The following is a 27,154-nucleotide window of genomic DNA, read 5'->3' as shown; positions in this document are numbered from 1 at the left end:
TTAATGAACACCCTCCCCGTGTGTTGGCTTTGCCTATGCTGGCCCGTGAACCTGACATCAGGAATGGGGGGGGGCGGGGGGTTATCAATGCGCATTTCTGTCCTTGCAAGAGGTTAAAATACATCAATATAGATTTCTGATTCAGAAATCCAGCACCGAACATTCCCCCTCTCAGCCGTGTCTTGAAACTGAGTTCATGGCGCAAGCATTTGGCAGCCCAGTTATAAGAGGAATGCATCACTGTAATACCGTGCAGCTGTTTACTAGAGCTGAGATTGCTCATGGGAGCACGGGGCTATCATGATATGAAACCCCGAGCAAATGTAAAAACTTTCAAAAAGGAATAGAGTCTTAAGCAATGCTTGAGTCTGTTTGACTGTATGGAGAAGATTCTATGTGTATCCTAGCAAGATGCCAGTCTGGGTTCCTGATCAGCCCTCTTTGCCCTGAGCCATAATGAGAATCTGTGGCAACAGGTATCTGCAAAATCTACAGGCTTCCAGCTGTTGTACCCCCTGCACCCCCCAATAACCATCACCCCGAGACTGCACACTGAAGAAAATATTATATATATCACTACCCTTACTTACCCACACCCCTCTGCAATGTAAATCATCTGGGTGACCCTACTGTTGTACATTGGATATTACTTGCAATGCCAAGTGGGATTGTTGGAGTTACAGTTCCACCTCCAGCCACTGGCATGTATAACCTAATGTTTGACAGCAACAGGCAGAAAGTTGTATGAAGCACTGGGATATATAATGTCATATATATATATATATATATATATATATATAGTCTGCAGAAAATCGGCACTCACCACATCAAGGCACTCGCCGGGTGCTGACCAAGGAATATAAAGCACATGCATAGAGAGCACTCACGGCATTATAGTGTAAAAAAGTCCATTTATTTAGTCACCGCATCAACGCGTTTCAAACCCAATTTATTTAGTCACTGCATCAACGTGTTTGATGTATATTGCAAACTTGCTTAAAGTTATGTTTACTTTTTAAAAAGTGTAATTTGTGTTTGGGTGAAGTTCCCCTTTAATTGCTTGTCTCCTTATTACCACCATACACACATATGCCCAAACTACCACCCCTTTCTATCAACCTGATGATTAAGGATATCTCTCAGCCCCTGTATGGAGGATCGTGTTTTGACTACAAGTTTTCCACTTTGTGGTAAATAACTTATGACCTTTGCCTTTGTTGGGAGTAAAGAAGGTCAGTGCTGTCATTAAGGTGAGACATGCTGAAAACTAACATTTTATGAGATTTCAACCCTGGGTTTTTCCATAGTGCAAGGTTCCAAAACATACTAGGGATGTGTGACATTGACATAGCTCAGAAGCAGAGCAGTACAAATACCACAAGGCAGCTACACGTGGCTACATGTATGATTGTGGTTGCCTTATACCGGTTTGCAGCAATATCTTATTGCATTGGGTAATCTAGCATAATTGCCTCAAACAAGGTTAGCTTTAAATATGAGAACAAGTGGCAGATCAAAGCCAATCATTTTACTGTGAAGAGCACAAGCTGAGGAGCAATTACAGGGGATGAGTGGTAACATTTTGGCAAAGTGGTGTAGAATCTCTTTTCATCTCTCCATTAGAAACATGGGCTAGATAGCACAAAACTTAACTAAGAAATATTGTACAATGTTTAGTATTGCATCTTTTGTGTTCCGATATATTAAAGTTGTACTTTAATATAGGCATATTTAAGTGTAGGAAATCCATTGGGCTTGAATCTAAGGGGCTGATTTACTAACCCACGAATCCGACCCGAATTGGAAAAGTTCCGACTTGAAAACGAACATTTTGCGATTACTTTGCGATTTTTTCGTATGTTTTGCGATTTTTTCGGATTCTGTACGAATTTTTCGTTACCAATATGATTTTTGCGTAAAAACGCGAGTTTTTCGTATCCATTACGAAAGTTGCGTAAAAAGTTGCGCATTTTTCGTAGCGTTAAAACTTACGCGAAAAGTTGCGCATTTTTCGCGTAAGTTTTAACGCTACGCAAAATGCGCAACTTTTTACGCAACTTTCGTAATGGATAGGAAAACTCGCGTTTTTACGCAAAAATCGTATTGGTAACGAAAAATTCGTAAAGAATCCGAAAAAATCGCAAAACATACGAAAAAATCGCAAAGTACCGATCATTACGAAAAAAACGCAATCGGACTCCATTCGACCCGTTCGTGGGTAAGTAAATCAGCCCCTAGGTGTTGCCAGATAACAGTAGAACATTCAAAATTCATACAGATACAACTGCCCAATGCCATAAGAACAACAAAGTGTAAAACAATGATGCCCCAACCAGTGGCTTGAGGGCAACATGTTTCTCCCCAACCCCTTGGATGTTGCTCTCAGTGCCCCCAAACCGGGGAGTTATTTTTGAATTCCTGACTTGGGGGCAAGTTTTGGTTGAATAAAAACAAGATTTCCTACCAAATAAAGCCCCCTGTAAGCTGATAGTGTGCATAGAGGCTGCCTAATAGCCAATCACAGCCCTTATTTGGTTCCTCCATGAACTTTTATGGTGCTTGTGTTGCTCTCCAAGTCTTTTTACATTTGACTGTGGCTCACGAGTAGGAAAGGTTGGGGACCCCTGGTGTAAAACATAGGTACATACAAAAACCAAAGTTCATCCTGTACATCATAATGGTCCCTGGATAGGGTACTAGGAAAGTGGCTCCAGAACTGGACTGAATTTCATATTGCATGTTTAGTCATTTAAGCCACATTCTGTTTAATTGCTTTTAAATGACTATCTAGACATGTGGAGTTATAAAGGAGTTAGCCAACATTGCGCTGTAGTTATTCACAGAGTTGGATGAAGCCCAAGCTGTTTGGCTGGATATCTTCCTATATTAATTAGGTTATGACCCATTTACTAAACTGATATGCCATGTGCAGACTGTTATATATTAGACTCAGGTCTTGTGTGTGCATTAGTGTTTTATAATTTCTAATTAATTTTATCATTTATAAGAAGAGACGATTTAAAGCTGTGCTGGACTAATTGCACAAAGTCCTGGCAGTTATCCATTGGGTTCCTCATTGAAACTCCTTCATGCCCAGTTAACCATAAAGCAAGTAATTTCCTGCTCGTTTTATAGACTAAAAATGGCATGTTTCTCATAATGGGACACTAGGCTTCCTTGCTACACTAGGCCCAGTGCTAGATACATATCATAGAAGACGCAATGAGCGAACCCAAGGGAGTTTTGTCTGTCTTTGGCATGGCTGCTATCTTCCAGGAATGGTTCCATCTGTTTTGGTCATGCCCCTTGTTATTGTAGTACATGGGATTATCAAACAGGGCTTTGACTGACAGCAAGGCAACATAACAAGCATTTTTACAAGGGATCAAAAGCTTGGCATGGCATGGCAGAATATATAAGACAAACTATAAATACCTTTACATATGCAAGGTAAAGCCTTACACCAAGAACATAATCATAAAAATTATTTTTAATATTTCCATTAGATCAGTACAGCTGGAGGCCTGAGGGCCAGACATAGCCTTCTATATGATTATTGTGGGCTCCACAGACCTTCTGGTATAACAACATCATTGTTTATATGATGAAGCCCCCAAATATATAGCATATTATAAATCAACCCTGGGAAAGGTGCCTTTATTATGATCAAATTGTTGACCCGGTTTGTTTGGTGGGTGCACCAAAAGATCAAATCTTCTGCTATATGGGCAGTTTAACTACAGTAAACCTTTTCAAATTGTACAGTACCCCAATCAAAGTCACTAAAACACACTTTTTCATTTGGCTAGAGCCAAACAGAACAAGGCAAAAGAATGTTAGAACATTCACACAGGAGCCTGTAGCCAATTAGAGCTTATTAGAAGACTAAATCAACCCATAATCAGAGTTTTAAAACTTTTACAGGGCTGGAACACCTTTTAGCCAATCAAATCATCAGAATGTTCACAGTTTAAAAGATAATGGACCCAAATACTATCTGATAGAGAAATGGAAGCAAAATATCCAGAAAATATCCATAGAGTTCCCTTTTCTGTGTAATATATATGTATGTATAACTTTATTTATTAAGCACTACTAAGATACACAGCGCTGTACAATTTTACAATATAGACAATTACGCACAGGGAGGACAACATAAGATAAAAATATCAGTAAATAAATATTAATGTATAGAGCATTTAAATGCCACCTGGTTAAAGACACATTAGGAAGGAATCCTTGGCTCGTAGAGCTTACAGTCTAAGTAATAATAATATAGTACCTTCTACTTGATAGTGACTAAGCTTAATAAATCCATCCTATTATCCACTCTTGCCCTGGGCCCTTCGCTCTATGTGGCCCTGATGGATCATGCAGAATTGGCAGGTGTAAGGTTTCTGTTACATGGCCATACATGAAGTTAGGCACCTAGAGGCCGGATCAGTTACAGTGACCTCCTTATGAAACCTGGTGGATTATATTTAGCAAACCTAAATAGCTACATTATATACAAGTGAGGCCAAGCATAACATGCAGCTATGAATGCTATCTCTAGCCTAAAATGCATAGTAAAAACTACAGCAGCTTAATGGAAAGTCAGGCTGTCCATTCAGTACATTCTGTTTGCACATTTATATTCAGACGTACTGGTCGGATCTTATCTGTTGTTTAGGTCTGTTTTACCCAACCCCAATGCAATCACCTATTTCTATTTATATGTTTATTTGAAAAAGTTATTAATTTCTTAACAAAAGTTTGAAATATATCTGAATTAGATAAAACAAGTATATATATACAAAAAAAAATAAATCATTTATTTAAATGTGTAATACAGTATAACTCCATGGGTCTCATTTACAATTGGCAGGGCAAGGTGCAATGTAGGGAAAAAACAGACTCAGTGATGAGTTTTTAATATGGTCCAAACAGTACAAATTGGCCAGCCATTTCTCCCAGTGCAGTGCAGCTTCAGAGACTGAAAACAGTCTCAAGGAGACATTGGGGGGCATTTAGATATCAGAATGTGGGGCTCATTTATCAATAGTGGGCAAATTTACCCATAGGCAGTAACCCATGGAAACTAGTCAGTTATTGTAGAATGCAACAATTTGATTGGTTGCCCCAGAATACTGCTCTCATGGGCATATTTGCCCAGTGCTGATGAATGACCCCCCCCAGTGTGAAAAATGCAAAAAAGGAGTGCAATATAACCATTTCTTTGCAATTCACAGAGGTCTATGTGCTCTTTTTTGGAGTAAAGAGACTTGCCGCTTACCCCTATAATACAGAGCAGTTATTGGTCCCCTAACTTGGGCGTCATTCCAATCTGCAAAGTGTGAGGCCCTGTACGCAGTGCCCTCCCTATAGAAGGCAGAAAGGATGGGGTTGGCCCCCTGACGCTGCTCTTTGCACCAAGCACCACATTTTTAATCCAGCCAGCACACTTTGCGCCCCTTAGCACTCTAGAACTTGCTCCCAGGGAATCCTTAAATGACTCTTATCATGTCATTCTGATATTAGACCAAGTAAAGAATAAACCATATATATTAATTAAAATGATTTATGTAAATGACTGCATGTTGGGCTTATAGACATTCCTATCAAGCTTCATAAAACTCATTTGTTTCACACACGGATGCAGATTATTGCAGAACCAACCTAATAACTAATAAGAATAAGAATGTCTGGCTATATTTTCTAATTTGATATGTAACAAAAATTAAATTAACTTGGCTCCTAATAACCAAAAGTACTGCCATTGCACAAATCAAAAGTAATAGCAACACAATGGAAAAAGACGTATAAACCTTTTTATGCTGGATGTATTTTAATGCTATTTTTGTCTTTGATGCAAAAGCCTAATATGGTGTGTCCAGGCATTTTCTCCATTGGTATAAGGTGATAGAGACAGTGTTGGAATGGTACACCAGGATACCAGGAAAACTCCCGGTGGGCCCAGGTGTCAGTGGGCCCTCCTGCTCCTGACCATTTGGCCTGTTTCATGGCCTTTCCCTATTTCTGAATAGGAACAAAGAGAAGAAATAGATGGAAGAATAGATGCTAGCATGTAAATAAAAGAGACTGGGAGAATAAAGTGGTTGAGTAAGAAAAAAGGAGCAAAAATAGCTCAAAGAGTGGACCCATGGTCTAAGGTTTTCTGGTGGGCCCCTGGGGCCCCAGTCCAACACTGGATAGAAAGAATGCAGATTCGCTGCATTAGAGTTTAATACATAAAAACTCACCCACAGTCTATTCATTCCTATGGCATTTTTAGAAGCATATTTATCAATGGGTGAAAATTAGAGTTTACCATTACCATTTGATAAATACGCTTCTAAAAATCCCATAGGAATTAACAGAATGTGGGTGAGTTTTTATGTATTAAGCTCTAAACTCACATTTTGATAAATCTGCCCCTTTATGTACATTCATATTTTGAAAAGTAGTTAATTAGTGTCAGTGCCACTTTTTGGGGCACATTCATTCAAGTACGACAGGTCCGAATACAAAAAAATTGTATTTTTTCTAATGTTTACAACTTTTGCATATTTTCTGCGATATTTTCCTTAATTTGCGCGACTTTTTTGTACTTTGCGGCAGGGGGGATCTGTGGGGTGCTCCGCAGCACCCACTCGGGTGCGGCTGGGCGGCATGCCGCCCCTGACTCCTTGGTGCCCTAGGCCCGGGGCTTTGTGGCCTTGCCACAAATCTGGGCCTGGCCATTTGCAAATGATCGTTTCAATACGAAAATTCCGGAAATTTCTGGTTGTAAGTACGAAATTCAAACGAACTGAATTTTCATGACTTTTGTAAACATCAGAAACTATCGGATTTCGTGATTGGGAATGAGGTTTTAACCCTTATTTAAGGAACTATGGGCAAAGACAGTTTCGATGTTGTCATGATTGACAGAACATGGCTGCTGAGGTGTAAGATTTGGAGAGTAAAGTGAAGTGGGATAAAAGGAACCAGAAAGTCCTTTACTGTGCAATTAGATACTGAAAAGTGAACAGAGTCTTTATAGTTGTTGGTAGTGGTGGGGACATCTCTACAGAACACTCTATGGCACAAGGTTCTCTTGATCCATCTCTACTCTGGTGACGGATTCTCTGTTAGAGGTTGCCTGGGGCAACCATGAGGGAGTTTGCTCTGTTTCTCACACTGGAGTGGGCAGCTGCATATACATTATACTCACTATGGCTGGAACAATAAAATGGAGGCCCACACACAGGCAAACACAGCAGGGAATTATCAGAAGAGAAAAAGTGTAAGGAGAACCGGAGAGAGCAAAACTTGAGATGTTGTATACAGTGTGCATAATACTGTATGGCCGGGGCCTAGGCAAGGTCACAGCTGACAGGCAGGGAGGTGCCGATATGAGAGTCGTTTTGAAGACCAGAAATAGGAGCTTGCCCCGTAGGTGGCTTTGTTACATAATGAGAAACCAATAGAGGGATTTGGAAAGGCATGAATGAGTCCTGTATTACATGAAAGGGAGTCATTACAGCTGCGCTTTCAAAGGAAATATATCACCCTAAAGACTAAATCCCACTCATTAAGGAGATATTATATTTTAGGAATCCCCCTGCCATGACTTTCCAGACATGGCTCAGCAATCTCACTAGTGATACCAAAAAACACATATACATAACAGGAGCAGTGCGTCCGTAGGATGCCTGAACCAAATGCTTTTATCATGCAATTTGTCATGTTTTAGTGCCCTAAAACTAATAATAAATGTTCTATCCTGTCCATCAACATGAGTATTTGTTCTTTCAGTGGCATTTCCTGCAATCAGTAAATAAATAATCCTATATTTAAAACTAATATGGCCCATGCCCTGGAGTATTTGGTGGGAGCAGGGTGTAACATTGGCCTTCTGGGAGACTGGGCCCCATAAAATACTTTGCCAAGGCACCCCTTATTTTTAAAGCAAAACTATACCCCCAAACAATGTAGGTCCCTGTTAAAATATATTGCATAAACAGCTCATATGTAAAACCCTGCTTCATCTAAATAAACCATTTTCATAAAAATATACTTTTTTAGTAGTATGTGCCATTGGGTAATCCTAAATAGAAAATTGTCATTTTAAGAATTAAGGGCCGCCCCCTGGGATCATAGGATTCACAGTGCGCACAAACAAGCCAAGGCACACATACATGTTAGGCCAATTAATGGGCAGATTTCTGTAATAAGCCACTTAATATGATATAAACTATCTGTTGGTTCAGTATTCATTCTGTGGGTATAGTTTTCCTTTAACTTCATGGGTCTGCCCTCAAGCACAAAACTGAGGAAGGATGAACTACTCACAAAGGCTCATGTAAGAAGACCTCAATAGGAGGCAAGAGCCTTCCACTCATTATAGATACAGTGCTGCCGCAGCCAGACTAGAGTGGGCGCAGGTCACTGTGCCCCATATTAGAGAGCAGAGACTTGTGGCAACTCAACAGGACTTTTGCAAAATGTGTTACTGCGTATGTGTATAGTAATCTGTGCGCTCTTACATGTGTCTGGGGGAGCCGTGCTGGGAAAAGGATTCTGGAATAGAATACAGAACAGCTATTCCTGTGAGTAGGAGATGCTCAGCCAGTTACAGTTATTTTGGGCCTAGGAACGGAACATATCTCATGCGTCACTATCTGCTGCTTTTAAACTGAGGCCTAGCACAGGTCCCCCAAAAGCTTTGGGTTCTTTGTGGTTTTCCCTGCAGTGAGTTATGTATAAATGAGTACAATTTATATAATAATGTTAATTTATTTCTACTCCTCAAGTGCTCTGATTTGTGGGTTGAGTGCCCCCTGCCTGAACACCACCCATGGGCAGAGCACAAGAGATAGCCCCGCCTTCAAAACAGGAAAACAAGTAAAAAGAGAATTCTACAGAAAAAAAAGTGTGGGCACTATTATAAATTATTTTTTTTAATAACAATTAATAGATTGTTATCTTCACATTAATAATACATAAAGAAAAAATCAGAGTACTGCACCACATATTGCTCCACATTGTTAGGGAGTTACTACATCCATTATTTTGGGATCCGGACGAATACCGAATTCTCCATATAACATTCAACTAAATACTGAGCCAAATCCAAACCCGAATTTGCAAAATAATTAAAACATTGGATTTAAGTATACTGCCAAAGTGGATCTTGTGTAAGCACCAGGGCTTTATTTGCTTATTAGCTGCCCCTGGCAATGGACCTAAGCGTTGCCCCTTTTTGCACGTGCAGGACAGTCAATGCGTGCATTGAAAGTGAAGAGAAAAGTAACCCCTTCCTCTCAGCTCTGGGAAGAATTTTTCAGTTTTTTGGAGATAATTTTTTATATAGAACCCCAAGGGCATGGGCCCTATTTTGGTGCCTTTATGGAAAATACAGCCTTACTCAGCACCCTTCCTAACATGACGTACATACAGAACCCCAGGCTAATCACAATATTATCACTACATTGTACAAATAAAATCTTTCTATAGCAGGATTCAGCTCTACAATAATATCAGAAAAGTGCTGAAATCATGTCTATAAAATGTATACAAATAATATACCGATAACATGTTTGAGTATATTTTGTTCATCATTAACCTTTCCTTAAAAAACAAGAAATGAATATTTGCTTTGTGGATATTCTCAGAAACACATTACTTACAATATCCGCATCTGGTTCCTCCCTCAAACACAAATCCGTTTGCCACCGCTCCATAGCGTCGCAGATCTGTTAATCGCCACTGGCCAATGACCACAGGAGGAATATCTCTTGCCAAAACTAATATGTCATTGCACAAATGAAGTGTGGCAGGTCCACTTTCCAACTTGGTACCAGGCAACACGCCAACATGGAATCTGTGAACTGAGAGGGGAAAAGTAGTGGCTTAGGCTTTGCAGTGGAAGACCAGCTCACAAGCAAAATCTTTAATGCAGCAGAATAGAATGTGGATCTTTTCAAAAATATGATGTTTGTTATGTGTTTTTCATAATAGGACAGGCTAGAACCTGCTGTCTCTGCACTCATAATGTAACACTAGGTAGTGTATGTAGGTAGTGAATCCATTATCCAGAATGCTTAGGGCCTGGTATTTTCTACATTAGGTGTACCCTGGGTAAGGAAATATCAAATAAAATGTATTTCTATTATTCCAGTGAATATTGGAATATTGGAATATATTTCAACTATAAACTATTGGGAGTGGTATTGTTGGAGCATTCTGAAAAAGGGGTTTTGTAAAACAGTACCACTATACCCCACAGAGTCGGACTGGGTCATCGCGACTCTGGGAAAAAACCCGGTGGGCCCCAGCCCTCATGGCCCCCACTAACACAGACCTGATCCCTGCCTGCCCTCCCATGTTGCTCTCTCTACCCCATTCACGGCAAAAGTAAGTATAAGGTGTGCTTGTGGAGGGTAGAGGCTGGCAGTGGGTAAGTGGGCAGGCAGCGGGGGTCCTTGTGGTAGCAGCCCCAATGGGCCTTGTACACCCTTGTCTGACCCTGATACCACATAATATAAGGGATACAATATATTCTTTCTTAATAAGGGTTTCTGGGTGACAGAATTCGCTATATCCCATTAGCTATAGCCCATATAATATACTCCTTCTGGATAAGGGTTTCTGGAAAATATCCCACTATACCCCATAAAATAAGGGACATAATATATTCCAGCTTAAGTACTGATTGGTACAAGTTAATTTTATAACTAGGTTACTATCTGCAAGGAGTTTGTATATTCTCCACACTTCAAAAACAGACAGCCAGTTTATCTGGCCCCTGTGTGTGCTTGGGAATGTGATAGGGACCTTAGATTGTAAGCTCCACTGGAACAGGAATTGATGTGAATGATCAACAATCACAGTAGGGTGGAGCAGAATATGTTTGGCACTATATGAATAAGGGATAACAATTCCCTATGTATTTTCAATATTTAACCGTACACAGGGCTTGGAATATGAATATTTTTGACAGACATGGCATATACTAGATTAATGCAGTGGATAAAATAGTAGAATATGGTTAGAGTCAATAGCAATATATAGCCGGAATTCAGAGCATTTGGGCATCATATTCTCCTTTTCCCCCATTATACAAATTATGGAGATTTACACAAAATGACAGAAAAATGTAGTCCATACCACAGGCCATGTCAGCATACATTCGAGAGTATTTGATGCAAATATTTAACCTTGAAGATCTACTTTAATTCCCCCAATAAGCAGATACACAGGAGAGATAGTTACACATAGTTACACAGAAGAGATATGCACTCCTTAAGCTCAAAACTTCCCTCAAAGAATTTATTTGGCTTTTAAATAGTCCTAGCTTTGTGACCCATAGGGAATTGTCTCCTAAAGGTGCAGGAGCTTAATACAATGGCTGGCTGCAGATATGATCAAAAATATTACATTGTATTATTATTATTATAAATTATTTATTTATTTTTATACTAATTACTTTTTTTATACTAATAACTGGCTGAACTTGATAAATGTGTCTTTTTTCAACCTCACTATTATGTAAGCAGCATTACTAATATTAATCCATGTCACAGTAACTAGCATTTCATATCTGATTGCTGGATTGAACCTCCAGTTACTACTACTGAACCTTATTCACCTTCGCCCAAACTGTATCGGATCCGCACATCCCATGCATTCATTATGTCTTTGTTATCAAATCCCAGCATAACAACTTGCGTGAAACAGATGATAGCGAGCGTCTGGCTCATTCCCTCATACGAAATCCCTGGATCCAGACCGCAGATGTCTTCCAGCGTCACACTGCTCTTCTCTTTGTGTCCCTTCGTCCGCTCAGATTTATCTTTGTACACCAGCATTAACAAGCAATCTGGGAAGGAGAACATTGTCAGCTTGTAATATAAAGTGGGGGGGGGGGGATGTAACGCAGTAAAAAATAAGGCAACCAATAATTTATCATTTGAAAGGGGCAGTATATGCCTTGGACTTGTTTAAATAAGAACAATATACTTTTGATATATCTTGAGCTAAATAAGGCAATAGAGAATAAGGAAATTGAAAGTAGTTTCATTTTATAACTTCCTGGTAAGGGCTTAACTACAGAGGAAGCAGAACCCGCAGTGAGGTTGCAGGGGGTCCCAGAAGTGTAGTGGGCCCAGTAAGGCCCTGATTGATAAGCAATTTTAATATATTTAGGCAAAATAGGCAGACTTACCAATGTTTTGGGGCCCTAAATTCATTGCTGTGGGGCCTAGTAATATCTAGTTATGTCACTGTTCCTGGTTCTTGTGGGCAATTGAGAGAAAAGGGGGAGGAGAAGGTAATTAATCAGATGTACCCCCTGAATGATTAATTACTGCTTATCTAAGACAGACACAAACACAACACAGGGGGGATTACACTGTGCTTATTACCTCCACTTGAACAGGAGAGGGGGGAATTATGTGTGAAAACTTTTGTGTTTCCTCAGCCCACTGCAGTTATTATTATTATCAAGTATTTATAAAGTGGCAACATATTCTCCAGCACTGTACAAGAAATGGATGTATATATTAACCATACAGATACAGAAACAACCAATAACTGATACAAGAGGTTAAGGGCTCTGGCACACGGGAAGATTAGTCGCCCGCGACAAATCTCCCTGTTCGCGGGCGACTAATCTCCCCGAATTGCGATCCCACCGGCGAAAATGTAAGTCGCCGGTAGGATGGCACACGCTGCGCAGGCGATTTCGGCAAATCGTTGAAGTTGCCTCACAAGGCATTTTCTGCAATTTGCCGAAATCGCGCCGCCGCGTGTGCCATCCCACGGGCGACTTACATTTTCGCCGGTGGGATGGCAACTGATGGCAACTCGGGGAGATTAGTCGCCCGCGAACAGGGAGATTTGTTGCCCTAAGAGAGCCCTGCCCGAAAGAACTTACAATCCAAAAGGAGAAAGGGTTTGAGACACAGGGTGCGAGGCAGGCAAGATTAGGAGTTAGCAAGGTAAGGGATTTGGCTTTGAGCGTTGCGTTTGGCAGCATATAGTGCACCCTAAAGCATTTCTCAAGGTTAATTGGTTCCTGAGAAAACGGATGACCCTCATGCATGTAAATGTCATAGGGGCCTTAGATTAAAAGATCTTCCAGGGCAGGGACTGGTGTGAGTGATGTATAATCTCTGCATGTTGGTACTATGTAAGTAATATAAAATGAATTAAGTAAGATGAATATTAGAATATTAGAATAATACATTCTAATTAAAAGTATAGGCTGAATAAATTATAAATAAATAAATTATAGGTAAATCAACTGATAAGTAGTCCTTGCTATATAACGTTCATTAAGAACATTGGTGTGTGTTAGACCAGTACACCACTAATAGTATGATGTGCAAATCTGTCCCGTTTCACCATAAAATTTGTGAAACTGCAAGAAAATTCAGGAAACGGCGAAAAAATTTTTTGGTTGTCCGCATCTTTTTTTTGTCACCCTCGAGCAACAAACTTTTTTTACGTACACCAAATTTTTCTGCGGCAAATTTTCCCATGAAGTTTTGCGAAACAATTCACCAATGGCAAGGAATTTTCTTTATTCTAGAACCTAGTCTGAATCCACAGACCTGCACATTAATGCAAATAGTCACAGATTGGCACAGAGGCCAATGATTAAATCATACTGTGGGCAAAGTCCTCAATGCACTCTTCACCCAATGGCATTTTCCAACCTGCTGCTTTTCACCTAAATATTGGTTTGACAGTCCCTATACAAGGGTCAGTATGGTGTTTTTTCAATCCCTGTATGACCAACTTGACACCATGTCACCAGAGACACATGAACCAGTCCAGGCATTTTAAAGACCAAATTCTTTGTTTCTGATCGATATTAAATGGATTAAAGTAGTAACAATGCCAGGACTGGATGATGTTCTACATGCTGTACTGGGCCAAACCCCCAACCATGCACACACATGTGCAGTGATCGCCCTCCATTTGTCAGACAGACTACGCACAGAACTGGAGGGTGTTGACTAGAGATAAGCAGAAAGAAGATTGTGCCATGGCCCCTTCCATCATTGCACCCTAGGTACGTGCCTCTTGGGCCTACCCCTGCCTACACGGTCTGCAAGTAACTCACTCTGTATTGCTCTCAAACAGGTTCGGACTAGCCCACCAGGCTTCTGAAAAAAAACCCGGTGGCCCCCCTACCCAGGTCAGCCTAGCTGCTGATTGGTTCCTATCCTACACTGCAGTGTACTAAGTGCCGCCGTCTCCCCTGCACATCCAGAGAATTCAGCCAGCAGGAAGTGTAATAGATAGGCGGGACTAGTAGGGTTTGGGGGGAATTTCTCAATAAATCAGCCTGAAACACAACTTTTTAAAGCACAATCCTTTTAATCCTAAATGTTAATTTAATCTTAATTTTTCCATGATATGTCTCCTTTATTTTCCTCTAGTATCTACTCTAATGCCTTTATTGTATGATAGCTGCCTTACTTTGTGCCATATACATATAAATAACTGCTGTCAGTGAAAATGCTAAAAAAAAAATTGCAGAACTGAAATCGTGACTGGCAACAGGTAGTCTACAGAGTGCGTACCACCTACCTGCACACTGTAACACTAGCCAAATACATCAGCACTATGTAAATAAAGATAATAATACTCTGCCTGACCAATCACAGCGCATTTCTAACCAAAATGGGGGAGGGGCTTGCAGTGGCAGGAGATGTCAGTGGGCAGCAGCTCTTGAATTATATTGGCCAGCCCTTTGTAGAACTACATAAATACAAATACAGGTAGCCAAAAAAATATTTTTTTTTTATTATTGTACTCCCTGTAAAACACTGTAAGCTTTTTTTTTTCTTCTTTCTCTCTCAATCTGGACTTTAAATAATATCTAGAAACTTTTAATAGAAAAACGTGCAGGCCAATGGCTATGCAGAAATCTGAAACCTATTGCTCCGACGCTGCTTCTCCCTCCTCTTCCCTACAGCTTTCAGACACATTGGAGAGAGCCCTGGATCCTATTTTTGGCACATCAATGTTCTTTCAAGAAATCCATTTGGAACCCACTGGTTCTATAAAGGTTCACAGACATATATATATTTTTTAGAATATATCCATGATAGAAAAGTAATATAACGCATTCAGATGTTCTTGCCAATGTGACTGTTAGTACAACCCTGAGCTAAATTCTCCCTTTGAACCAAATTTCCTACTACCAAGCTCTGCGGTGAGTGCCGTGTTCTGGGAAACCACAGCGACTGCCTTTAAACTCGAGCAGTTCACTTAAAGCAACACAGTGTTATGTTTCAGATGAGCGAAACCCATGTGAAATTCTAGATCACAGAACTTAAAGGGGGCTGTCATTCTTGAAAGCGAGTTCCCCTGCAATAATCCGCAGAGCCTTTAACTTTCCCAGATTCTGCATAGATTTCTGTTTCATTCTAGAACGTTCTTGTCCACTATTTTATAATATAAGTGAAAACTAATTTGCTTTCTATTCTTAGAACATATGGCACTACTAAATACTAAATTTTGTTCAACATAGGAGAATGCTGGAGCACTGAGCAATTAGCAACATCCCATTACAGACAATACACTACAAGAGACTACAAGGGATAACACTACAAGGGAAAGTAGCCTCCATAAGCATGTGTGAAAGCCACCCCAAAAATTCTATGCATCAATTTATATAAAGTTGGCTGAACATTTCACATAAGTGCAACACAAAATCAGCTTTCCCAATCGCTTTCTGATGTACTTTTTGTAGAGAAATTAGCTTCCGGCTGTATTTCTGTGAATGACAAATGCACATGGGCTACACAGAAAGGGTCCTACCTGCTACAGGCGAAGGTTTCCTGAGCACCACCCATCTATTCTTCCACTGTAATCAGAAAAGAAAGCACAGAAAGGGTCATTACACAATTCTGTAGCCAAAATTCCAGGATAAAGTTATTTCGTGGATAGAGAGGGGAGCAAAAAGTCTAATTCGCGGACCTTTTTTCCATCTCTCAATCTGACTTGACCCTCCACCACAACCGAATCCGTCATCTTCAGTCATGGTTCCAAACAGCTGCTCCCTCCTCTCTCTCCCCTCTCTCTCTCCCTTTCTGAATGTGCCTAGGCTGAAGGGTCACTTTCAAAATAGCTTTAATAGCTCTGCATAGCAGGGGACAGGGGAAAGCTCCAGCCTGTGACACACACATTGCTGAACAAATGGTCACCAACTTCTGCCGCCGCCTCCCACTCTCCCTGCTCCAGCCTTTCCCAGCCCCACTGGTGGGCACAGCGCTTTTGCAGTTGTCTGGAGTCTTGACCCTTTAAGGGAAAGAATGTAATAAAGATATGATTTGGTATTAAGAAATAAAGCAGAAAATGTGCAAGAAGAATCAAGTGGGTGGGTAACGCTGTTTAGACATGCACAGTAATCCCTGTTATTATCCCTCTGTCACAAAGCTGAGTGGGTGACTCTCTAGGTTGGGGGGAAAAACTTTTACTAAGCAATAGAAACAGTGATTGTATTAGTTAAAGAAATGATAGATAGATAATAGATAGATAGATAGATAGATGATAGATAGATGAAAGATAGATAGATAGATAGATAGATAGATGATAGATAGATGAAAGATAGATAGATAGATTAATAGATAGATAGATAGATAGATAGATAGATAGATAGATAGATAGATAGATAGACAGGCAGACAGTGTTGGGCTGGGGTTCTGGGAAGACAGTGGGTGCCGGAGACCCACCAGAAAACCTTAGACCACTGGCCTATTACCAAAACTATCTTTCCTCGTCTCTGCAATCTCATTCATCATGATCATAATAATTACTTTCATAGTATCATCTACCCTTTTCTTTGTTCTCATATAGAATGGGGAATGGCTATGGTATAGGTTTCAAGGTAAATGGTTGGCAGAGCTAGATAGATAGATAGATAGATGATAGATAATAGATAGGCAGACAGTGTTGGGCTGGGGTTCTGGGAACCCACCAGAAAACCCACTGATCTATTACCAAAACTACCTTTCCTCTTTTCTTCAATTACCTTCATTGTTCTCTTAATAACTTTTTACAAAGTATCATCTATCCTTCCCTCCATTCCTTTTCTTTGTTCTCATATAACAATAGGGAATGGCAATGGTATAGGCCTACAAGGTAAATGGTTGACAGAGCAGGAGGGTCCATTGCCACCTGGGCCCACCAAGAGTTTTCATGGGGCCAAGGCTGACACTGTAGATATCTAGCTACCAAGATAGACAGATTAGATAGATGATAGATAGATAGATCGATTGATCGATACAGTAGATAGATAGATAGATAGATAGATAGATAGATAGATAGATAGATAGATAGATAGATAGATAGATAGATAGATGCTTATGTTTAGGTGCCCAACACCATGACTAAGATTGCTTACTTTCAAAGACAGGCTGGAGCTCCTCCTCGCTAAAATAAAAAATATTGCAGATGTTGTAACTTGCACCACTGGCAGCATATTTACTACAACCCTCTACTGAATACCATTTAATAAAAAATATTTTTTCATTTATACAAAACTAGCAGTTCTGTGGATGTCTAGTTCCCCTACTCCTAGAACCCCCTATTTCCAAAAAGTGTCTTTCTCTGAGTTACACTTTGACATTCTGTTGCATATACAGTACTGAAGCAACAAGCCAAAAATGTTAGCTCCATGCTGGTTCTACTCGGACTTCTGCTGATGGCGCCCCTGGCCTCGATGAGGCTCTGTGTGGGAGCTTGAGTATAATTTGGCTCTTCCTTTGATAGTATGGCAATACAGACATGGTACCAACTTAGAACAAGAAACTGATTAAGCTGGAATTCTCTGCTATATCTCCTGATAGCACACAGCCCCCACAGGCCAAGGTGCGTTACTACATTCTTAGTCCTAGAGAATGCACAGGGTATTGTATGGGTGGATCAAATGAAAAGAGAATTGTTCTCACTTTTACAAATATATTCCCCACACTAAAAAGCCAACTAGCAACTATTTTAATTATACACCTACAGAGTCTCTCGGCACTTGCTGTTTTGGAAAATCAATAACCTGATTAATAAAATACTGGGGGTATTTTCCCTGATCCTTGTTTCCTAGCTCGGTGCTGCAGAACTAAGAGCAGGGATCCCCAACCAGTGTCTCTCAGTGTTGCTCCCAACCCCTTGGATGTTGCTCCCAACCCCTTGGATGTTGCTCCCAACCCCTTGGATGTTGCTCCCAACCCCTTGGATGTTGTTCCCAGTGGCCTCAAAGCAGGTGCTTATTTTTGAATTCCTGGCTTGGAGGCACATTTTGGAGGCATAAAACTATGTGTACTGCCAAACAGAGCCTCCTGTAGGATGCCAGTCCACATTGGGCTACCAAATAACCAATCACAGCCCTTTTTAGGCACCCCAGGAACTTTTTTCATGCTTGTGTTGCTCCCTAACTTTTTATATATTTAAATGTCGCTCACGGGTAACGAGGGCAATGGGGAACTCATCTTAACTCATAAACTTAACTAATAAATAAAAGTAACACCTTTATTGAGTAATAATTAAGATTTTTCTTAATGTATTCGGTTAATAACAAAAGTATAGCTGAGGCTTGCAAATGCTAGCTGCTGTCTACGCTTCCTTTCTAAGAAGCTATTATACACTCTTTTCAGATAAGCATGAAGCACTTCATTAGCAGGGAATTTTAGCTCTTACAGTTACAAAAAGTGGATTTTGCTGCCCCTGGTAACTGACTCAATGCTGCCTGAGGCAAGGTTCTCAAGGCAAGTAGCCCTGCAGTCCCTCTCCCAAAGGCTATTATCCCCCCACTGCTACTATAGGCACCATTTCTCCCTACTATACCTGCTATCCCACAGCCCCAGTCCCTTCCCAGAGGCTATTATCCCCCCACTGCTACTATAGGCACCATCTCTCCCTACTATACCTGCTATCCCACAGCCCCAGTCCCTTCCCAGAGGCTATTATCCCCCCACTGCTACTATAGGCACCATCTCTCCCTACTATACCTGCTATCCCACAGCCACAGTCCCTTCCCAGAGGCTATTATCCCACTGCTACTATAGGCACCATCTCTCCCTACTATACTTGCTATCCCACAGCCCCAGTCCCTTCCCAGAAGCTATTATCCCACTGCTACTATAGGCACCATCTCTCCCTACTATACCTGCTATCCCACAGCCCCAGTCCCTTCCCAGAGGCTATTATCCCCCCACTGCTATTATAGGCACCATCTCTCCCTACTATACCTGCTATCCCACAGCCCCAGTCCCTTCCCAGAGGCTATTATCCCACTGCTACTATAGGCACCATCTCTCCCTACTATACCTGCTATCCCACAGCCACAGTCCCTTCCCAGAGGCTATTATCCCACTGCTACTATAGGCACCATCTCTCCCTACTATACCTGCTATCCCACAGCCACAGTCCCTTCCCAGAGGCTATTATCCCCCCACTGCTACTATAGGCACCATCTTTTCCTACTATACCTGCTATCCCACAGCCCCAGTCCCTTCCCAGAGGCTATTAACCCCCCACTGCTACTATAGGCACCATCTTTTCCTACTATACCTGCTATCCCATAGCCACAGTCCCTTCCCAGAGGCTATTATCCCCCCACTGCTACTATAGGCACCATATTTTCCTACTATACCTGCTATCCCACAGCCCCAGTCCCTTCCCAGAGGCTATTAACCCCCCACTGCTACTATAGGCACCATCTCTCCCTACTATACCTGCTATCCCACAGCCCCAGTCCCTTCCCAGAGTCTATTATCCCCCCACTGCTACTTTAGGCACCATCTCTCCCTACTATACCTGCTATCCCACAGCCACAGTCCCTTCCCAGAGGCTATTATCCCCCACTGCTACTATAGGCACCATCTCTCCCTACTATACCTGCTATCCCACAGCCCCAGTCCCTTCCCAGAGGCTATTAACCCCCCCTGCTGCTGTTAGTGCTGCTGTGCTGCCGTTGCAGTTTACTCAGCCTGCCTACATCTGCTGCTGTGAGGGACCCCATTGTTTACTGCTGGTGACAATTTTCAATGGAAAAAAATATAACAAACTCAGCTGAGGGTAGACAGAAATGTTATTTATACCGTTCTTAATTTTCTGAAATCCTCTAAGCCCACATGAAGCAGCATGTGCAGTTGTGGGGATGTGTGTGTTAGTGTGTGTCTGTGTATTCCCTGGGATTTTTATGCAGTCTACGAATCTCATATTTCCCCCTCATGTCTCTGGCATATCAGAAATAATCCCTCTGCCCCCGAGGGAGAAATCTCTTGCAGTCTGTCAGTCTGAGTTCATTTCTATACTTTCTGCGAGTACCGTGGAGCTAAGCAGCTGGAATAAACTTCATAGTGAGTCTAAAATGACAATAACTCTGGCAGGGCCCATGAGGAGAAAGTAAAATAAACTGAATGCGGTTTCCATGGTAAACAGATTCTGTAGCTTCAGTCGGAGTTGTCAAAGAAAAGAGTCTCACATTACTGTTCCTAAACGGGCCTGGGGTTTGGTTTGGTACTAGCGCAGCAGGTGCAAAGGCTGCATGTAGTGGGTTATTATTTTCAAATAACTTCGTTCTACTCTAGAAAGGTTTAAAAAAAAATAAAATAGCGTCATGTTAACTTAATCGCATATGCCATTTAGGGGTGTTTCTAGACCTATGAGGCAGCTTTTGTGATGCCGCCTCTCCCTCGGCCTTTTTGTCAATGGCTGATTCTATTTAATGTGGCTTTTGTTAGGCACTGTGATCATACACAAACCAAGGGCTCACATACACTTGATAGCTTGTATCAGCCAATGAATGGACAGAGCTGAGTCTGCCACACGTCCTGGTACAACTAGAGGATGCATTATGTCCTGTCAGGTGAATACTGAGTGACGTACAGAAACTGACAAAATGGAGGCTCAAATAAAAGGGCAATATATACTGATATATATATATATACAGGTATGGGATGCCTTATCCGGACCTGATATCCAGAAAGCTCCGAATTACGGAAAGCCTGTCTCCCATAGACCCCATTTTAATCAAATAATTCAGATTTTTAAAATTGATTTCCTTTCTCTCTTTAAAAATAAAACAGTGCTTTGTATTTGATCCCAACTAAGATATAATTACCCCTTATTGGGGGCAGAACAGCCCTATTGGGTTTATTTAATGGTTAAATTATTCCCTTTTCTCTGTAATAATAAAACAGTACCTGTACTTGATCCCAACTAAGATATAATTACCCCTTATTGGGGGCAGAACAGCCCTATTGGGTTTATTTAATGGTTAAATTATTCCCTTTTCTCTGTAATAATAAAACAGTACCTGTACTTGATCCCAACTAAGATATAATTACCCCTTATTGGGGGCAGAACAGCCCTATTGGGTTTATTTCATGGTTAAATGATTCCCTTTTCTCTGTAATAATAAAACAGTACCTGTACTTGATCCCAACTAAGATATAATTACCCCTTATTGGGGGCAGAACAGCCCTATTGGGTTTATTTAATGGTTAAATGATTCCCTTTTCTCTGTAATAATAAAACAGTACCTGTACTTGATCCCAACTAAGATATAATTACCCCTTATTGGGGGCAGAACAGCCCTATTGGGTTTATTTCATGGTTAAATGATTCCCTTTTCTCTGTAATAATAAAACAGTACCTGTACTTGATCCCAACTAAGATATAATTAATCCTTACTGGATGCAAAATAATCCTATTGGGTTTAATTAATGTTTTATTGATTTCTTAGTAGACTTAAGGTATGAAGATCTAAATTACGGAAAGACCCCTTATCTGGAATACCCTTTACCTGTATACAATAAGCAAATAGCACACTCCCAGGACTTAAATTCAGTCTTTATTCCAATTTTCCATATAATCAATGTTTCATTCATATATATATATATATATATATATATATATATATATATATATATATATATATATATATATATATAAAGAAAGTTCAGATTGGGGAGCACACCATGAAAATATAGCAATACCTAGGTGCCAGAGCTTGTGGTAAACCATTAAAAAGAACAGAAAATGACGGCACTCATAGGGTTTTCACAATGAAGGCAAAATGAAAATAACACTTGTAGGGGTTTGCTAAAATAGGCCCCTCAGGATGTATACCCCTAGGATAGGCCCTGGGAGGGTAATGGTTAAGGTACAATGGGTATAGCCTGGTAGAGCTATAGTTAATGGGGAGTATCCCCGCAGTTCGGGTTATGGCCACAGGGTGGTGCATAGGCCCATATAAGGGAAACAGCCATGTGCTGGGAGCCATCTTAAGTTGGGAGCCTCTAGAGAGAGGAGCTCCCCTGTGAGTAGTTAGTAGTTTCCATGTGTCAGATCACTCTAGGAGTGAGATGTAGTTAGGGCACAGGTAAGAATGGGCAGAAATAGCCCCTCCAGGAGTGGTAGAGGGATTAGAATCCCCCAGCAGTACATCAGCTGGAGTGTAGGGACCCAAGAGTCTAGGTAGGTGGTTAGGCTGCCGCTAGAAGGGGTACTACTCTGAGGGTACTTAGTCGTGAGTACCGGGGATGAGTCCTGGAGGTGGTCCGTCTTGGCGTGAGTACCGGGGAGAGCCCTTAGAGAGGGTCTCTTGGCGTGTAGTACCGGGGAGGACATCTAAAAGGGATCATCCTGGCGGGAGTACCGATAAGATACCCAACAGGGGTAGGTACTCTAAAGGTTTAAGGAAGGAGAGTGTCCCCTGCACTGTGTTTGTATTGCCACTCCTGGAGAGGTCCTGCCTAATAAACAACCAACTGTTTCATCACAACTGTGTGTTCATCGTGTCTGCCTCAAGGAGCACCTACATACCAGTAAGTGAATACCCAGGGAGGGGATACCCCTTGGGGGTTGTGTGAGGTCTCAGGCAGCACTACACCAAAGTATCAAGTCCCAGGGAGGGAGTTGTAGTTCTCCCATAACAGAGCCCTGGGTGGAGGCACGCCAATTACCCAAGAAATCCCTGCTTCCCCCATAGTAAGCGGGGCTCAGGACTCCTGGAAGCGCCAAAACAGAGTAATTCAGCAGGTAGTGCCACATCTGTTTATAAAGTGGGCTACACACTTTGCAAACGGTGAGTTTTATAGACTCCAACGTTTCAGTCCTCTACTGGGACTTTCGTCAGGGAAAGCAAGACAACGTACATACCAGCGTTTAAGCCATGTTGGTAGGTAACTGCACGTAAACAAATACAATGTGCATGGCTAAGGTGAAAGAGAAATAAAAGTGTTCTTTTTCTTATATATATATATACTTGAGAAGTAATGTGAGCACTCACAGGATTTGATTTCAATAAATATTGATTTTTTTACTTTCATCAAATCCTGAGTGCTCTTGCACCCAGGTTCTGTTTTTGTTAGTGGAGTGCACTAGTATGGTCTCTGTATATATATATATATATATGTGTTTTCATTTAAAGGAACAGTAACACCAAAAAAAGAAAGAGCTTTAAAGTAATAAAAATATAATGCACTGTTGCTCTGCACTGGTAAACTGGTAACTGGTAAACTGGTAACTGGTGTGTTTGCTACAGTAACACTACTATAATTGATATAATAAGCTGCTGTGTAGCCACGGGGGCAGCCATTCAAGCTGCAGAAAAGGAGAAAAGGCACAGGTTACATAGCAGATAACAGATAAGTTCTGTAGAATACAATAGTGTTTTATCTGTTATCTGCTATGTGCCTGTGCCTTTTCTCCTTTGAATGGCTGCCTCCATGGCTACATAGCAGCTTATTTATATAAATTATAGTAGACTTTCTGAAGTAAACACACAACTTTTACCAGTGCAGGGCAGCAGCACATTATATTTAAGTTACTTTTATACACTTTAATTTTTTGGTGTTACTGTTCCTTTAAACCATTTAAAAACATAAACATATGAATGTGTTTCGATCCACAGGGGACCATCATCCATCGTCATCCTGACTCCAGAAAGGGCCGTGGGCCCGAAACATGTAGTGGCACATTTTCAAATAAAGTAATTGCAGCATAGTCCCACCTCCAGGCCTCCGCTATCGTTGTTTAATGATTGATTGTACAGTATGGGACCTGTTATCCAGAATGCTCGGGACCTGGGGTACTCCGGAAAAGGGATCTTTCCGTAACTTAGTTGGGATCTTGTACAAGGTTCTGTTTAATTATTACAGAGAAAGAGAATAATTTTTTAAAATTAGAATGATTTGCTTATAATAGCGTCTATGGGAGATGGTCTTTCCGTAATTCTGAACTTTATAGATAACGGGACACCATAGTTGTACTTTTGATGCTACGACAGGAACACTTTGGAGTAAGCCTGAGTAATTACCAGTTGTATTTGGACCACTAGACACCTTTAACTGTGCCATAAACACCTATAGTTCTGCCAGTCCCTGTTAAGTGTGGGGAATGGGACTTTTTTTATTACTGCCCTATTCTATGTGTCGATTATTTTAGTAGTATGGGACCCCATGATGCCTTATAGCAGCCCTATAAACATGCCTTGGGGCTTTGAATCATTTGAGAGATAAGGACGGAGCTTTGCCACCATAGCAATAGGAAGGGAATGCTGTGCTTTCATCCAGTAGGATAAAATTGGATGGATTTCATTTCTCTTTAAAACACATTGACTGTTGGATGGATAAAAATGAAATCAAGAAGCCATCTGATGTTATCTGACCAGATTTGACATCACGGAGGAGCAGATTATTGTAAGATCATACAAGATCTAGCTAAAGTCTCTTGTGAAGTTCAGCCCTTTGAATATTAGTGTCTACAACTTACTAAAATGGTTGAATAAAAAAGATGAGCTTTTCCTTCAAAAAATATATAGCAGAAAAATGTAAACAAACACAGTAATAGGTATTACCCATAAACCATATTTTCTGTTCAAATAGTAGTAAATTGTCTTTTAAGTGCCCATCTCTAGCCCTTTAGTATTGGAATTTTCCAACTAATTCTACTCCTGAACTTCACACTCAGGGTCCTACTCCGATGACAGTCATCTCAAGAACTAGCCCTACTCCTCTCATTAGCACTATGGTCTGCTCACCAACTTGACTCCAGGTAAGGCTCCAACCTTCCTGTATTGCTAGAGACCCCCTCTGGCCCCAGTAATGAATGTCTAGTTCTACACAATTTTTGTAAATTCCTGCTTTCTATTCCATATATATGTGATTAGCTTCCTGGTTTTCAGAATAAATAACCCCCCCTTTCTTCCAAAACATACATTTCCCTTTAATTGCAGGAGCCAGAGTAGAACGTAACACAACACTCTACAACAACAGTGTCTTTCAGAGAAGGTGGGCTTTATATTCCTAGAGAATTCCGAAATGTGCTTCTGCTATGAAATGGGATCTCTTTCCATACATAAAAAGTTATATAAAGAATTGGAAGCCCTGAATATCGTTTCCCTAAGATTCTAACATTACAAAGTGGGCAGTGTTTATGGTGGGAGGAAATGGGAAAATATGAAAAGAGTGTAGGCAAACAAGCAGGAATCAGAGAACATAATGGGGTTTTTGTGGTAACATGATTATGTGTATTGGCTAACAGATTCATGAACAAATTGCAAGCTTTAAAAGTCTTTATCTTAGTATATTTACATTTTTTTTATTGAAGTCTTAGATAAGGTTCCCTTGCTTGTCCTGATCCCAGTACTTGGGCACCCAATGATTACTAGTATGAATTTTTAGTAGAGACATGGGAAGTGGCCATTTGATACTGTGCCAACTATTGGGGTTCCCTAGTCAACACCCTCCACACTGTAGGGACTTCAGGGACCTACGTTTTCTTTTGATAGTGTGTATGAGAGTACAGTTTGCTAGGGCCAAACTATAAAAAGAGTCAGAAAGAGTTGCATGCAGAAGTGTTCTACATAGGCGAGCGGCTGTGTAGCAATACCGTTGTGTCTGTAGGGTTATGGGGGCATCATTATAAAGACCACACTTGATGATGACAGGAGAAAATATCCTATATTCAGTTTACTATTTGGGGCTATGGAATCTGTACCTCACTCCCGCTTTATATGTACATATAGGTCTTACATTGCTTGTGCTTACAAGGGGGAGTACTGCCATCTTCTGAGGCCTTCAGGGTACTTTGCCATTTACAATTTGGGGGCTGTTTGTTTGAGAGCAAGGGCAGGTCTGGGAATATATATCTGTATTTTTCAGTCTCTTATCTTTATGGAGTACTGGTTGCAGCTCCATTGTGCTGGTGAGGGCTGTACATGACCACTAGGGGTGCACAAGTATCCCTTTGTCCCTCCTTGTTTTCAAAAGGCCATCACTGGGAAATCTGATTGCACTGTCTATGTGTTTACCTGCAGTCCTGGAGTCTTTATGCCTGGTTAATAAAATGTTGCCTAAATTTGTCTTTTGGGCAGCTGTGGATGTATCTTATTTTTGGCTATAGGATATGTTTGTGTGTTTGAGGCGAAAGCTATCCTTTCGTAATGTAACTAGGACCTCCAGGGCCCAGGTGCCGGACGTGCAACCAGACCCCAACAACTCCCCAGATGTGTGTTTTCTTTCTTCCGAAAGAACACTCTCATTGACATTGATCGATCTGGGGCATCTGGTAGGCCAGAGTCGAACCCCCTGCTCCCATGGTAGTTATGCCCTCCTATGGTTAGAGAGGTAGTCACAGTATTGTATTAGCACCAAAACTATTGTGGTGCAGCTCACTATACTGCATTGTGATTCTAATAATCGCTTCTCAAGCCATACAATGATATTTAAGCAGATAATTTTAGGTATGCTCTTGGGGAAACAATCCATAGCAACCAAGAGTTTCCAGTAAGTAGAAGAAGAATATTAGCTCCAAAAAAGTTGAGACTAATACAGAAAATAGGAGAATAGTGAATATTCTGAGAGCAGAATATACATTGTACAGATAATATACAGATGTGTGTCTTCATGAAAGCAAATGGATCCAAATGTTCATATTGGAAAAACTGCACCTGGATCCAATGGTTCCTACTGGATTTAGATGTAGGTTCTAAGCCTAAAATTCAGCAAAATATAATTGGACCGGTTGCAAGTTACAGCATGATGCAATTCTGTATCATACGCTCAGTACTCCCAACCAACTTCAATGCCAATAATGGCAATAAATTCATGGTGACTAAATGGTATTGGGTTGGTTGTGATAAAGCTGCTAACAGTCATATCCAATA

General features: G+C 40.9%; 1 protein-coding gene across 2 annotated transcripts in view; it reads right to left on the bottom strand.

The window, feature by feature from the left end:
- dok7 (docking protein 7) overlaps positions 1 to 16,199 on the bottom strand; it is a 72,675-nt gene extending 56,476 nt beyond the window's left edge. The window contains exons 1-4 of one of the 2 annotated variants that reach the window (XM_002939224.5): positions 15,961 to 16,199; positions 15,802 to 15,847; positions 11,615 to 11,845; positions 9,654 to 9,854 (exon numbers count right to left, since the gene is read on the bottom strand). In XM_002939224.5, coding sequence (XP_002939270.2) covers positions 9,654 to 9,854; positions 11,615 to 11,845; positions 15,802 to 15,847; positions 15,961 to 16,014 — 532 coding nt within the window. In that variant the 5' untranslated portion in view covers positions 16,015 to 16,199. The remainder of the gene's footprint in view (positions 1 to 9,653; positions 9,855 to 11,614; positions 11,846 to 15,801; positions 15,848 to 15,960) is intronic. The other variant, XM_004911257.4, reaches the window with a different exon arrangement.
- Between the last annotated feature and the right edge of the window lie 10,955 nt (positions 16,200 to 27,154).

Source organism: Xenopus tropicalis, chromosome 1 (genome assembly GCF_000004195.4).
Source record: "Xenopus tropicalis strain Nigerian chromosome 1, UCB_Xtro_10.0, whole genome shotgun sequence".
In the NCBI taxonomy this organism is placed as follows: domain Eukaryota; kingdom Metazoa; phylum Chordata; class Amphibia; order Anura; family Pipidae; genus Xenopus; species Xenopus tropicalis.
The sequence above is the reverse complement of the archived record's forward strand: the minus strand, read 5'-3'. Positions and strand labels throughout refer to the sequence as shown.